The sequence below is a fragment of the Eleginops maclovinus genome, chromosome 12 (genome assembly GCF_036324505.1).
Source record: "Eleginops maclovinus isolate JMC-PN-2008 ecotype Puerto Natales chromosome 12, JC_Emac_rtc_rv5, whole genome shotgun sequence".
In the NCBI taxonomy this organism is placed as follows: Eukaryota; Metazoa; Chordata; class Actinopteri; order Perciformes; family Eleginopidae; genus Eleginops; species Eleginops maclovinus.
Window position 1 is genome coordinate 19375707 of NC_086360.1, and position 15506 is coordinate 19391212.

General features: G+C 43.5%; 1 protein-coding gene across 5 annotated transcripts in view; it reads left to right on the plus strand.

The window, feature by feature from the left end:
• ncor2 (nuclear receptor corepressor 2) overlaps positions 1–15506 on the plus strand; it is an 83341-nt gene that overhangs the window by 60774 nt on the left and 7061 nt on the right. For 3 of the 5 annotated variants that reach the window (XM_063896978.1, XM_063896980.1, XM_063896977.1), the window contains exons 21-39: positions 722–842; positions 1309–1573; positions 2393–2440; positions 2779–2943; positions 3314–3450; positions 3635–3734; positions 3882–3992; positions 4606–4709; positions 7840–7990; positions 8329–8478; positions 8598–8690; positions 9441–9658; positions 9739–10084; positions 10176–10379; positions 10778–11029; positions 12043–12195; positions 12293–12571; positions 12859–13045; positions 13160–13653. In XM_063896978.1, coding sequence (XP_063753048.1) covers positions 722–842; positions 1309–1573; positions 2393–2440; positions 2779–2943; positions 3314–3450; positions 3635–3734; positions 3882–3992; positions 4606–4709; positions 7840–7990; positions 8329–8478; positions 8598–8690; positions 9441–9658; positions 9739–10084; positions 10176–10379; positions 10778–11029; positions 12043–12195; positions 12293–12571; positions 12859–13045; positions 13160–13653 — 3578 coding nt within the window. The remainder of the gene's footprint in view (positions 1–721; positions 843–1308; positions 1574–2392; positions 2441–2778; positions 2944–3313; positions 3451–3634; positions 3735–3881; positions 3993–4605; positions 4710–7839; positions 7991–8328; positions 8479–8597; positions 8691–9440; positions 9659–9738; positions 10085–10175; positions 10380–10777; positions 11030–12042; positions 12196–12292; positions 12572–12858; positions 13046–13159; positions 13654–15506) is intronic. The other 2 variants (XM_063896982.1, XM_063896981.1) reach the window with 2 other exon arrangements.

Consider the following 15506-nt stretch of genomic DNA (forward strand, 5'->3'; position numbering starts at 1 on the left):
ATATCATTGTGTCTGTGAATGAGGCCACGAGAAATGGGTGTCAAAGTGCGTGGGAGGAGTGATTAGTTTTGTTTGCACGGTATTTGTTCAATTTTTTCCATGACAGCAGACTGCATGTACTGGCAGAGCCGGGGGAAAAGCTGCCCTCTCTGCCAAAGCAAACAAAGGGACTGTGTGTGTGTGTGTGTGTGTGTGTGTGTGTGTGTGTGTGTGTGTGTGTGTGTGTGTGTGTGTGTGTGTGTGTGTGTGTGTGTGTGTGTGTGTGTGTGTGTGTGTGTGTGTGTGTGTGTGTGTGTGTGTGTGTGTGTGTGTGTGTGTGTGTGTGTGACACTTTTGTGTTGTTGTGCATCAAAGTGTGTGTGTGATTCAGAGTAGACTGTGTGCTTTCAACAGATGTGCGAGACATGGATATGGATTTTTCCTTGCAATTCGGTTCTAGTCTCTCTGACAACACATATTGTACATATCTCACACACACACACACACACACACACACACACCCACCATGTATTCCTTTAATTTTCTTTCGCCATCATTTAAATACTTAAACACCTTGGTAAGCCACTGATTTTTATGCCAGTGTCTTTTGGGCATGGATGGAAACGTAATCAGAACCTCTGCCTACTTTTTAATTCTTTTTCTAGATTAATGATTGATGTATTTGTGCTAAAGTGGGCCCAGCTAATAAGAGTGACTTATTTCTGTCTGCTTGTGTGTGCAGAATCACTTCTCCACGGCCAAGTCTACTGAACTACTCTCATGACGGAGTGATCTCCTCCCCCCTGCAGAAGCCCATGGACCTGAAGCAGCTCAAGCAGAGGGCTGCTGCCATACCCCCCATTGTGAGTCACGAGTTCAACTTTGTGCGTCTCATTGTGTATTTATTTTAAATTTTCCCCTCCATAAATAACGCAATAACGTGATATTTTTCCAGGCTTTGAAAGTCTCTTTGACCCAGGTAGAGTTTATATCGAACTGATTTGACTTTTTTAATTGCAGTAGTATCAATGCTATCCGTGTCTCTCTGCTCTTGGAGATAACGGTGAAGAACATTGGAGTTGTTATTGTCATATTTGTATAAAATAAGCCAGCCAGATGGAAGCTGATGGGGTAGATTGCTTTGTGGTGAAGAAACGAGATCCCACGCATTAGGGAAACTTTAGCTAACCAAGGAACGAGAGACGCTCATCAGCTATCATGTTTATCAGATACTGTACGGGGCTAACCATATGCCCAATGCCAGGTAGGCGTAGGCGTGGGCTTGTGTTTTGTGTGATTGTAACCTTTTTCCTTTCCTCCTGTCTGTAGATGCCAGAAGCCTCCTTGCAGGGCGGTCAGCGGAGTGGAGGTGGCAAGTCAGTGCTGCCCCCCCACGCCCTGGCATTGTACCAACAGCAAATCACCATGGCTCACGGAGAGTCCTCTCAGGAGGTCAAAATGCAGCAGCAGCAGCTCTCTGGCCAGCCCGGCAAACAGCAGCTGTACACCATGCAGTCGGAGAGAGACAGAGAGGCTCTTCACAGCAGCAGTCCTCGCCTTCGCCCGCGCAGCCCCTCCACCAGCGACAAGGATGGTACGCACACCTCCGTCATAACAGAAAGACCAGACACAGTCAGATGGTTTCTCGTATATGATGTTTTCTAAGCTGCTAAAGTGACAAATGAAGTAACCCCTCTGTTTTCCCATGCCATCATTAGATTTTTCTGTGATGTGTTTTTGGGCTGAATATGTCTGCTAACAACATGTTACATTGCTAAAGTTGTCAAAAAGGATAAATGGAGTCAAGATTAGCTCTGTAAATGAGGACCATGAAATGTTAAAAAGAAAATGGAGGTTAATGAAAGTGCTGCATATTATACGGTTTTAGGAGCATTTGATCTAGTTTAGTTGGTCCTTGCTACAAGTTATAACCTTCAAGGCTGTGGTCTCTAGTGTTTAGGGTATTCAAGTTTTTCTGGGACACTCGTGGAGAGGGAACTGATAAATGATCTGGTATTGCTATTGACCCAGAAGGGGAATATAGTCTAGTTTAGTGCACTTACTGTGAGCGTGTGGAATGTGAATCTCTGAGAGCACAGTGTAAGACTTTTAGCAACAAAGACAGGTCTTTTATAACCAACTCGGCACAGCAGCTGTGAGCTACAGCAAACATTTTCCCATTCATTTTAAGAAAAGAAACGGGCATAAAAAGCGAGAGTCTGACACAGAGGCAGGTGTAGACATATTCACAAACTTCATTATAGTTACCTTTTCCTATTATTGGCTGATAGCTCGAACTAAAGTCACCACATTGCAATAGCAGTAAAGTGTTAATGTAGTTAGCACATGTTTCTGTGTGAGAGAGAACCATCTGTGAGGTGCGATGATCTGTGGTGTGTTTGTGTCCCTTCAGAGCTGGAAGGCAACGAGAGGTGGTTACTGACCCTCCTGCAGGGATTAAGTAGGTTCACCCCTTGCCACACCATTCCCTTTTATTTAATAACACCTTAACCACACTGCAGGATGATCACCCCCTCTGTTAGATTGACTGTGTGTAAAATAAATATCAGCAGAAGCTTGTTGTGAATGCTGGCGTGTTAATTCAGTGTTGATATCACCCTGGCTGGGACGAGGCTTGAGGGGGTTTTCTGTGCTCGCAGACAACAATGACATTGGTGTTGATGACAATTGTTGTTGTTGACATCAGTGAGTGGCGGCTGAAGGACAGTTTATTAGATTAGGGAAGGTCTATGTGCTGGTTGTTGCTTTTAGTTCTGACTTTGTGTCTTGTTGTTACAGAAAAATCCCGGGCTTTCTCTCCGCACGGTGAAGCTAAGAAGCAGGGGCTGGGCCCCGACGACCTGAGGACCTCCAACTTGGGTCGCCCGGTTCTTTCCCCCTATCCCATGTCCCCACGAGATATGGCCAAGATCAGTCACGACCAGCACCTGCTCCACTTCAACTGTGAGTCCCCTCCTCTGGCCCCAGTTTGTTTTGCCAGCTATTCAAGATTACGTCTTCTTCTTTTATTATTAAGTTTTACAACAAGTGAATTTTGGTCGGGAAAACACATTTTTGGCCATACTGTATGTCAAAAATGTTTAGAATTTATCTTGTGTAAGGAATACTATTTTAGTAATTGGATTATATTGAAGATTTCAGTCATTGTAGTTGTGCAAAAAACTAACATTGTGTCATTTTAGTCAAACTTATTTACTTGCTTTGATACAAAAAATACGATAATCAATGTCTGCACTAAGGATCCAACTGAACAAAGCCTTGCTTCTCTGTGCCTAAACTAAAGTCAAATCTCATAATCTCTCCTGTCCTCCAGCGTTCCAGCAAACAGGCCACCCCTCACTGTCTAATCTGCCACAGGACAGTGGAAGGCTAGCAGCAGTGAGACCCCTCACGATGCCTGATCCCCCACCTCTTATTTCCTCCACCAAGCCAGGAGGCTCAATCACACAGGTAAAGCACAACACAGATAAATCTAAAGGATTTAGAAAGGCCCACAGAAATCATTATTACGTTAACAAATATATAATCTTAGTAACATCCAGTATATAAATATATAATATATTAGTATAAAGGCAAGGAAAAGACAATGGCAAAATATGAAAAATACCATTATAGCCAAATACTTGTCTTCCAGGGCACTCCAGTGCAGCTGCACAGCCCTGCTCATGGGCTGGACCATGGGAAAATGACCCCCACACAGATGGGGTTGTCTTGGATGGATCAAAGGAAAGTGGGTGAGTAAAATTGTGTTGAGAGAACCATTCACTTTAATATTCCTTTCCTGTAAGTTGCCATTAACTTCTATAATCAGCATGGAATAGAGAAGCACATGTCTCCTCATTCCTGTCCCTTTTTTCCCCCCAAACTCTTGCTCTTTACAGGCGGTCCTTTCCCCGTGATAAAGCAGGAACAGTTGTCTCCTCGCAGCTCTTCCTCTCAAGCTGACAACATGTCAACCCAGGGGTCGCCTCATGATGGTGCCTCTGGACGTGGTGGGTGGCTCACCTTGTCTCATCTTGTTTTATTTGATTTCTAAATACAGTACACTGGTATTGAGGCGTTGCTCCTGCATTTGTCATTTCCTCTTGAGTGGCTGAAGATTATCAATGCATCTTGGAAAATATCACATCATAATTATTTGAAACTGATAATATTTTTGCTTTCAAGGAAGATGCCATACACCCTGGAATAACAAAGTAAAATCATGAGTTTTCCCACGTTTTGTTCAGCACTGTCATGCTGAAAAGATTAACTTCCTCAGCATGACAGTGACCTGAGGCACACACAGCATGGACCACACTGGGAAGTCCCTGAATGTACTTGACTGGCCCGGGCTGAAGTTAAATCTCTTGAAAATCGGTCGGGAGTTGAGTTTAGTGAAGCTCATCTAATCTGCAAGAGCTTGGGAGGATGTGAGGAATGGGAGAAAGTGCCCAGATTCATGTGTTCAGAACTAGTTAATGCAAACTCAGGAATATACAAACCTTTGCTCGCATGCTTTTTGGCCAAACTTGCAGAACATTTAGCAAACTCCTATTCCCAATAAATGTTTACATTATGCTCATAATCAACTAATCTTCATTATGTTGTTTTTTTAACTCACAGGTTCTATTCCAGCTGTGCAGGGTGGTAGTATCACTAAGGGGATCCCAGGGACCAGAATGCATCAAGATTCTCCAATCTCCTACCGAGGGGGATCCATTACTCAGGTGAGCTTGATGAAAAAAAAAGAAAGAAGATGTACTCATTTCCACCATCCTCTTTATTAATCTGCCTGTCTAGCCTTTCAAAAACAACATTTTCCCTGCAGTGTAAAAGCAGTTTTCTCTCTAAATTGCTGCACAAGAAAGGGATAAACCATTATTAACAGGGAGGTCTAACAACAAGATGAAAGCACCGTAAATAACGTTTGTATAACCACAATAACATTACAGGGGATTTTTAAAACAAAAAAAGATTTAGGGTAATGGTGTGTAAAACCCGATAACAGACACTTAAAGTATTGTCTTAAAACCTCAATAAAGGCTTTGTATGTACAAAAACATTAACAGTTGGTACAGCCCAGTACAAGACAGGTGTGAGGATATATGCCAGTCTAGTTTTTTCAGTCTTTCTATGAAAATCCTAGTAAAGACTTTTGTATATCTGTATACATTTTTTATCTTTTCTTTGATTTACACTGTACACTGTTCAAAATTGATATCCTTCAACTTTAGTTTGAGTGCTAAGCAACAAATCAAAAATATTGATACAAAAAATACACATTTGCGTAGATTAGTAGATTTTTGTATTTTTTGGGAGTCCAGGCCGTTTCCCCTCAAAATATTCCTAGGCTGCTTGTTTTATGATGGGAACCCTGATCTACAGTTAATACCCCACACTTACTCTAACAGATTCTCCCAAATGTGCAGTTTTTTGTCTCTGTTGTGTGTGGCAATCCTTGAACGTATTGTGCTGACAGTGTTCACACTTCAGTAGTGGATTATGACAGAAACTGTTCTCTTCCCCTTTTGTTTGAAGAGCCTCTAAACAACCTCTAAAATGTATTTAAAAAAGGTCATTCAGTGGGTAATGGGCCATTATGTAGGTTTAGGAGATACTTTTTGTTATATTAAAAAGATATGATATTGCTAAGTGTTTGTACTTTGTGAAAATGTATTTCTTTGTCCAAAAGCTGATAATTGTAAATAGTGAACTGAAACTGACTCTGGTAAACTGTTACGGTTCATGATAGTAGCACCTTATATAGCTGGTACACCCAGAGTCGTAGTTGTTCCCTCCCCCAACCTTTCCTGATAGTTAAAACTCGTTATGCGCAAATCTCTTTGGTCACTTAACCCCTGCTCACACCGTTCAAAACTTTGGCTGTTAAACAATCACCTTTGAGTTACTGGGCTTTGATTTGTGTACTTATGATAAAAGAGGGAGCAGCACAGTACAAAATGACCCTGCAGATTTCCAGGAATATGCGAGGTAGAAACGTTCCATTAGAATAGCAGGAATTTATTGAAATTAACAGGAAACAAAGGTAATAACGTGGAGATATCGGGCTTATCTGTTAAGGGCAGGATGTAGTAACCATGTCACCTGCAGATAGAAACTAATCCTTAAACGTTTGATGAGCAGAGATAATCCATGTTATTGCCAAATCCATCCATTCATTTTTCAAACAAATACAGTGTGAAATGTGAGTTAGCTAGCTAGCCTTTTAACCAAGGTACTTATTAACAGGTTATTTTAAAATGTGGTATGGCATGTTGTGATCTGCAAACAGAGATTTAAAACAATAAGTCCTTATCAAATCAGGTTTATAGATGTAAAACTTCACAATGGGCGTGCTCGATCAAGCAGCATAATATATGGTCACAGCCAGCTAGAAAAGATTAGCAGAAGATGTAACCAGGTGTGTCATATCATACAAAACATTACCAGATGTTCACTTCAATAATATAATCAACCGAAGCAGGAAAGTATTTAGTTAGCATTAGTTGGAGCTGCACATGGGAGAATGAACTGTGAATGTAATGGGTTGTAATTCATTGAATTCCTATTAAATGGGATGCTGGCAAATGATCTTCACATGTGATGTGAGAGTGGTGGTGCAGTGCGTATAATCCCATAATAAACAATCTGTTAAATCATGAGATTTTCCTAATTAAAGTGCTGGAAATTTAGCAAACATTTTTTGAGCTGTTGCAACCCTACACCCTAGCATCTGGTACACACTGTACTGCGTCTGTTCCCTATTTAATTTTTCTATTTTCTCTAGACTCTTGTCTGAAGTCATTGATATGCTCACTGTTATATCACATCCAACTGGCATACAAGGGAAAACAAGTGTTGAGGGGCCTGTTATCTGCCATGATGGATGAGTATGTAGAAGGTGAGCGCAGTAAAGCGGAATCGTTGTCGAGGGAAAGCTCATTTGTTTGTTTAGCTAGATTATAACTTGGATAGTTTGCACTTTCTTTGGGAGTACATGAGGACTGCTCTGGTCAGTGCTACCTGATCCTGTAAACATAACCCTACTAGCCTGGCCTTCAACCTTCAGCTGTGTCTTCTTGGAAAAGCTGCAACTAAAAGACAAGAAATGTGATCTCAGGCACACTATCTCCCACTCGCCCGCCCCCCACTCTCTCACAGTGTAGACATGTGACTCATAGACGGAGTACGAGTGATGTGACTCAAGGTTTTGACAAAGCCTGCTGTCGTGTATTGTTACACCTCCGCTACTTCAGAGAGTACTACTTTGTTTTTCACAGCTGCGTTTGTTTTTGTTGTTTATTTTTTTTATTTGGATCACTGTAATCTCTCACCATTGTGCCATCACTCTTTCTGAGGCACAAACAATTCAAGAAACAGAATTCATGTTTTGCAACACAGGATGTGTTACAGTCAGCTCCAATTTCTACATTCCTTAGAGGAGAAAAACTAATATTATTGCCAGTCACCTCCACTGGTCATCTGGACCATTACAGTGTTGTTGATATAAACTGCACTGTGACTTATTCAAAGCTTCTTCAAGACGTTCTCTAAATTCATTTTATTAGGGGCCTTGATTACAGAAATATGATAATTATTCTTGTGTTGAATAGCTATAAAACTGACTGTTCTCATAGCTTTTTCTACTTGGGTTTTGGTTTGGTAGCGGCCAGCCTGTGCAGTTAGCGGAGCTTGTTGGCAGTGGTACACAGCATGATGCTGCCAGAAGAGACGAGTTTGAGTCCATTTGCAGAAAATAAGCCTTGATTTCGTGTGACTTTTCTTCCTTGTAAACACATTTTAGAAATAGGCCTGTAAATGGCTAATTGTCAAGGCCGGATCCTCTTTTCTTAACAGGGGACACCGGCTGATGTGTTGTATAAGGGAACCATAACCCGTCTGATCACTGAGGACAGCGCCAGCCGAGCTGAGAGGGAACGGGATGAGGCGCTATCTAAAGGCCATGTGGTCTACGAGGGCATCAGCGCACACATCCTCACATATGACCGTGAGTACATCAACCTGGCTGCAGTATATCCCATGCCGTGGCCAAGCATGACTTTCCTTTTGTGTAAAATCTGGCCCTACAAAACACTGAGTTTAACTTGACCTTAACTGTGAATCATAGCTGCACCTCGTCAGGGATCCCTACGATCCTTATGATGTCTTAAAAGCTGTTAGATGTATTTATCAAAAATCTAAAATTCAATACTGAGTGGGTTAAACAAGTTTTAAACTTCACATAAAGTGAATGGACCCTGCTACAAGTGATCCATGCAAATGATAAGGTCCCTTAACTAAGAGGTATTGTTAAAATAATTCTAGTTGCATCTCTGTCTTTCATAGGCCCACCTTCTCAGAGCTCTAAAGATGAAGGCAGAGGCCCTGGGCAATCTGCAGAAATTCTTGGTCTGAAGCGTCCTTATGACATCATGGAGGGAGGCATCTCCAGAGGACTGCCGATGAGGGATTCACTGTCTGCTGCCAACTGTGAAGGTGAGAGTCCATCCCTTATGTCTGTCACTGCCTCCTGGTTCAACCCTACGTTTAATGACAACTCTCTTTATTGATGAATTCATTTACCGTAGTCTCACTACTCCTCCCCCCTGCCTCAGGTCTGATTGGTCGAGCCATGCCTCATGACCGGGACAGTCCGCACCACACACCTTACAAAGACGCTCATCACATCCGTGGCTCCATCTCACAAGGTAAGACGACGCCTCAAAATAAAACACGAGTTAATTTGTTTCCTCTTTTTTTTATTCTGCAGTGAGACTTTTCCTTCATCAAGATAATTCCTTCCTGTGATTCTGTTAGAAAATCTTGACATCATCTTGTCTATATCTAATTGTTAATGACGGTAGGAGAGAAACAGACTGACATGGTTTTAACATAACAATTGAGCGAGTGAATGATGCACATCTTGGAGCATAACAGATTAAATTAACGCATTAGGATTTAAAAAGTGTGTACAAATGTTAAAGCAGATTGAATCTTTAAAGCTTTAAATGTATGTGTCTGTTTGCAAGAGAATGCTGTTTAGTGTCATCTGTCTTTGTGTGTATTGTTTGTGTTTTCCCCCAACATACCAGCTTATTTTGCTCCCACTTCATCAGACTGTCCTCCCAGTGCTCAGTCAGCAGAGCTTCAATGAAATAGAAAGCCTTTTTTCTTGTTTCCTTTCAAGAAGCAGATTGTGCCAGCTTACCAGAACTCACCCGCTGGCAGGAGTACTTTCATGTTGTAATGTTTATCTGATACCAGTAAAGTCAGATAACCATCTTGTCTCATCTCGCCAAGAGATAGAAGTAGATGCTCTAAGGACCCCTGCTGGTTCAACTGAGCTGATATAACCCTATCAAAATCTTTCCTCATGTCTCTATTCCACTCTTCCAAAAAGAAAGGACAATGCTGCCCACTCTCGCTTGAAGAAAAAATAGCATTTTTTTTTCTCCCAGGTATACCTCGCCATCTAGACTCTCAGGATGGCTACCTGAGGAGAGATGCTAAGCAGATGAAGAGAGAGAACTCCCCACCCCGTGGGCCAGGGTCTCTTTCAGACCCGATGAAGGGCAGAGATGCCATGGTGCCGACGGTGAAGGAGGCAGGGCGTTCTATCCATCTCATTCCCAGGGAGGAGCTCAGACAGCCTGGCAAGGAGGGCATCATAGCACAGGTACACACACGCTCATGCAGAGGCTTTCCTCTATGTTTGGCATCCTCTACGCTTTACTGATCATTTCCTGTTCTTTTCAGGGAACACCCATGAAGCAGGAGCCATCTGGTTCAGGGAAACGTCATGATGTCCGCTCCATCATAGCCAGCTCACCGCGTTCCTACCACAACCCAGCCTCACACATGGACATGCGGACTGAGAGGGGCCGCTACGAAGATGCACCAAAAGGCCGGCCCAGCGCCGTTGTCAGTACAGCTAGCAGTATCGCCCGCTCCTCTCCTCTTACACTGGGGTCGGAGCAGGGAGGCAAGTCCCACCATAGTCCAGGGGGCTATGAGGACAAAGCCGCCTTAAGGGCCCCTTACCCCGGGCCTTCTCATCGTGGCTCCCCTCTGTCCAGGGAGGCTAGCCAAAGGCAGCATGATGGTGGGTCTAAGTCAGCTCAATCATTTGGAATAACATAGGTCTCACCTCACCGAGTCTGTACATTACATTTCTTTTCTTGTTTATGTTTTAGGTTCAAGTAAGAATCCGCCTCAGGAGCGCAAGTCCACACCGACCCCCAGAGAGATGAACGCCACCAAATCCCCGCTCCAAGGTGTTCCAGACCAGCAGACCTACGAGCGCCTGCTGCAGGGTCTAGGGGCTGCAGAAGTGTACCGTCAAATCCCCATAGCCTTCGATCCTTCGTCGCTGCCCCGGGGCATCCCCATTGATCCAGGTACAGCCACTACTTGGATGGAAAAAAAATGTTTCCTCTTGGGTGTCTTCAGTTCTTGTGACCTGATCAGACTCCTGCTACAAAGAGCTTAAACTATCTTGTCCCTGTCCAATAATTGAGAATGAATGTTTTTTCAGAGTGCCATTGTACAACTCTTAGACAAAAAAAGGGGAAAAAAGCACATTTTTCTGGCAACATTTTCCCAGTCTGACATTTGAAAGTAGGGAAAGAAAGATATTACGTAAGCCTTTTCTGTACACGCCTACACACTCATGAGAAGGCGTCTATTCAATACCAATAAGTAAATATAGCGTAGTGTGTCCTGTAATCATTTGGATTTCAAATACGACTGACAGACATTTTCTCACAGTCTTTATTTTTTTCCCCTTCATCCACAGCCGCCTACTACTTGCCTCGCCACCTAGCGCCCAACCCAGCGTACCCGCATCCCTACCCCTACCTCATCCGTGGCTTTCCCGACACCGCGGCCCTGGAGAACCGCCAGACGTTGCTCAATGACTACATCACCTCGCAGCAGATGCACCAGTGGCCTGCAGCTGCTGCCATGGCTGCCCAGCGCTCTGACCTGCTGAGGGGCCTTACTCCACGCGACCAGCCCCTTACCATGCCCTACTCTGGAGGCCCCCGTGGTAAGGATAGCCGACAACACCCACTGACATTTGAGGCTTAAGTTGTCTTCACGCAGGCTTTTGAAGTTGTTTAGCACACTAAACTTAAGACTATCCCAGCACAAACATGGAGATGGAGTTTGCTGGGAGCGGAAACCATTCTTTAACAGCTGCATGTTGCTTTCATAACAGAATCACCTGTAAGATGAAACATAAAGGATGAAACATAAAGGCCTAACTAGCCATGTATCTACCTCTGCAACTCCGGTGGATAATAGATTTCTAGATTGCATCGTTTTTTTCTCTTAAAATGATAGATTTGTCATAGTCTTTTGGATTTATTTTTCCCACTTAGTTTTCGTATTTAATCTATTATATATTTATCTATTTTATACCTTATTGCTAGACTTTGGTGGAATTTTTGAGGCAAGCAATTGTGGGAAATCAATGCTGGAGAAGGGAGCATTGTGAATTATGGGACAGTTGGTTGTTGTCACTGTGAGTGTTTTATCGGGCTGGGCGTCAAATACATCAACTTGCAACAGCAATTATTATCCATTTGTTGTTTAATAAATAATTTTATAACGAAAACTTTGAAATGCTTTTCAGTTGCTGAAAAGTGGTTGCCATGTAGAATCAATAAACAAGCATTGAGTGAGTTTGGTTTTTGTTATATTCAAGTAAAAAAAATGTAAATGAACAACAAATACATAAAGATGGCATACACAACCAGAGCAAGTATTTATAGGAACATGACTCGCATCATTTATTAGAGAATGCTCAGTAAAGCATCATCCAATCAGAAGAGGCAAGAAAGACTCGCCTATTACTCAATCCATTATTATCTTTTTGGTGTAAAACTCAAACCAAATCTTTGTTTTTCCTCACATTATTATAGAAGAAAAACCTCAAGTCAAGTTGTGTTACATTTTGTGACATGGATCAATATGGGAACTTTATTAATCCGTTACCAAAACATACCCGGAGCAGCTGTCGGGGTCCTGCTTTAACTTTCTTAAATTTGTGTCTCCTAGGAATCATCGATCTTTCTCAGGTGCCACACTTACCTGTCCTGGTCCCTCCCTCTGCAGGGGCCGCCGGCTCCCCAATGGATCGCATCACCTACATCCCAGGGGGAACCGCCACCTTCCCTGGCAGGCCTTACACCACCTCCCCCATCTCTCCCGGTACGCTTCCGTTCACAGAACAAAGCTCTCTGATAAATGTGGTGCAGTTGTGTTGTTTTTTATAATCATTTGTTTTCCTCCTTTTCTTTCTGTACAGTTGGCTCCTCGCACATGAACAAGATGCAAGGCCCGTCTTCAGAACGCGAGCGAGACCGTGAGCGCGACAGAGAGAGGGAGAGGGACCGGGAGAGAGACCGAGAGCGGGAGAGAGAGCGGGAGCGGGAACGCGACCGAGAGAGAGACAGGGAAAGAGAACGGGAGAGAGACCGCGAGAGGGAAAGGGACCGCGAGAGGGAGAGAGACAGAGATCGAGAGCGGGACCGAGAGAAGGGCGGGTCTATGGGGAATGTGGAGCACGCCCCCATCTGGAGACCAGGTCTGAAGCACAGACCGTTTATAATTTCTATGCAAGCAAAGAAAGATAATTCATAAATACAAATCAGTGAAGCCTTGTTTTTATTATGGACGATCAAACAGTGTTAGAGGATGACTTAACCTGCAAAATGACCTTTTGTTTATAAATAACTGACCCCTAGTTACCTTGAATTACTGAAGGAATCTTGTCTTTTCTAGCATGTATACATTTGAGAGTCTTGACGAATTGAAAGGCCAGGTAATAAGGGAAGAAATGTGTTAGTAACTGAATGTGTGTGTTCCCCTCAGGTACAGAGCACAGCTTGGCCAGCAGCAGCAGCAGCAGTGTGAGACCCTCCTCCCAACCGTACAGCCACCAGCACTCCCCAGTGTCCCCTCGCACCCAGGAGAACGTGCAGCAGAGGCCGAGTGTCCTGCACAACACCGGGGGCAAGAGTCTTTCTGTCAGCGAACACTCCAGCTCCTCTGTGTTTCGGTAAACTGCATTTCAGTTCTGCTGATGAAATAGTGATATTTGCCTGAGCTCATTTCCTTTAAAAAGGACTTAGATTCTCTTGTTTACTAAGCATGTTTTATTGTGGCCTGCCAGGTCCATGTCCTCCGGGTCGGCCCGCTACCAAGGTTACCCTGGCCACCTCCAGAGGACAGGTGTCCCCCCTGAGGCCTACCCAACTGCCATGGACTCGAGTGTAGCCAAAGAGCAGAGCCGCGATGGAGGCAAGAACAGGGGTGGTCTCCCCAAGCACATGCAGGACCAGCACGGGCCCTCCAGTAAATCTGACCCCAAGCTGTCCAGCCCCGGCCCAGGAGGGATGTACCCCGGTTCCTACGGCTCGCCTTCAGGTCGGCCCCACCTGCTGCCTCACCAGTCGGATAACCCCCCTGGCCGCGGAGAAAGTGGTACACCTAGTAGGGAAAAGACTCAAAACAAAGCGATGTCCATTCAGGAACAAGAGCTCCGAGTACTCGGTAAGACCACCATGACTGCGGCCAACTTCATAAACGCGGTTATTATGCGTCAAATTTCTTGTGAAACGGGGATGGCAGAGACGGGCTCGCTTGTTGCCAGCAGCGCCACTGATGGTAAGACGCTCTGGATCCCAGGGTCCCCCTCATCACCCAGACCCTCCCCCGTCAGTCTGTGGCCTATTGCACGCTGTGGTGGTCGGCATTATCAAATCAGCCCAATTCATTTACATTTTTTTTCCTTCAATGCTATACTTTTTTGCTTTTTTAAAATTAGTTCTTCTTTACAAACTTAAAGGCCACCGAGGGTGCCCTCTGGAAAATAAGCCCGTCCTAATTGGACCTGACGGGCTGAGATTAAATAAAAGCAGTTAATAGCATTGATTATTTAATAATTACTAACATCACAACACATTTAATTTTCCATGAAGAAGATCCTAGGTGTCCTTTAAAGTTTAATTTTAAGTAAGATGTTGGGAAATTGAGGCAGAACATCCTTTGCTGCTTCTTTTCATTGTCTTCTCGTACAGGATGTGACTTGAATTTAACATGTGGCACCCCTCCTCCCTCCCATTCGGCTGCTTACTTTAAACAGAATATTTCCTCACATTCAAGTGGGCATGACCAAAATATTAACGACATTTCACGGCAGGAGGCTTTTATACCATATGTTAAATGAGACTGCCTGTAATTCAAACACTTATTCACTTCTGACGTGCGGTGCTTCTACTTCACTGCTCTGTCCTGTAGAGACTCCTATCGGAAACACATTTCGCTGGGCACTACATGTAACCCAGGTGACTAAATTGAAATAGAGACTTCTTGTCCCGTACATTAGAAGCATTAAAAAGCCTTACTAACCACCAAACTGACTCCCTGGGGTCCCAGCGCGGCGGTGAGGAAGAGGATGGGAAAGGGGAGGGACGTGGAAAAGACTTTCAGCCATCCAAGGGAAGGGGGTACTGCAACTTCTACCCCCCCCCCCCAAATCTCTGCATGTTCCTTTTTACGGTTCACTGTAATTGATGCTGATTTTATATATATTATTTTTTTCACACACTCACACATCTGTCTCAATCAATACTCTGGGAGTTTGTCCGTCATGTGGACTGTGATTTTTTTACGTTTTAAAGAAATGCCTTTAGGGAAAGTGAGACCGCATGCTCAAATGAATAACGCCTTTTTGTATGTACAGAATGTTAGGAAGCATACAGACAAGACTGCCACACAGACTTGTTAATGTGGCCCTCTATTCAAAAACTAGTATACAGGGCCCGATGGAAATGCAGATTAGTTTTTGTTGAGATGAACATTGCTAGCTAACGGAAACCACAGCATGCTGGTCCTTTAGGGGACTCATCTGGAGACCATACAGTCAGCTCTGCTCCCTGCACTACACTTACATCATCCTCTCCTGAGATTAATACTGTAGTGCAAGACTTGTGTCGGAAAAGAGGAAGAAAAACTGTCTTGAAACAGGCTCATAGGCTTACACGGTTCAACAGTTTCATATATTTATTTATTCATCAGCATGACTGGGTGTATCTTGAGTTAGTATTTATAGCTTCTTTTATCTTAACATACAGTAAATATATTTATGATGCATGACCTTTTCTTTACAAATCTATTAATTGAGGAACCATGGTCCGTTGTTTTTAAATCGACTTCTTCATTTATGAGTCACTGATGCAAAGCCAGTTGATTTTAGCATCATTTCTGGTCAAAGCTAGTCTTTTTTTGATGTGCATGCAAAGAGTTCATTTTGAATATTTCAAAGATTTGAAGTAGCTGTCACACACATTGTCATATAGTATGTTTCTATGAAAGGTTGCCCCTTTGAGCTTTCATGTGCAGATGCTACATGAGATGTTTAATTGCACAACCACCATTTAATCCTGATGTGTGGACAAACACTTTCTGAATTAAGCATGTGTCTCATTGGCGAATTCGAATTGTGTCACCACAGACTC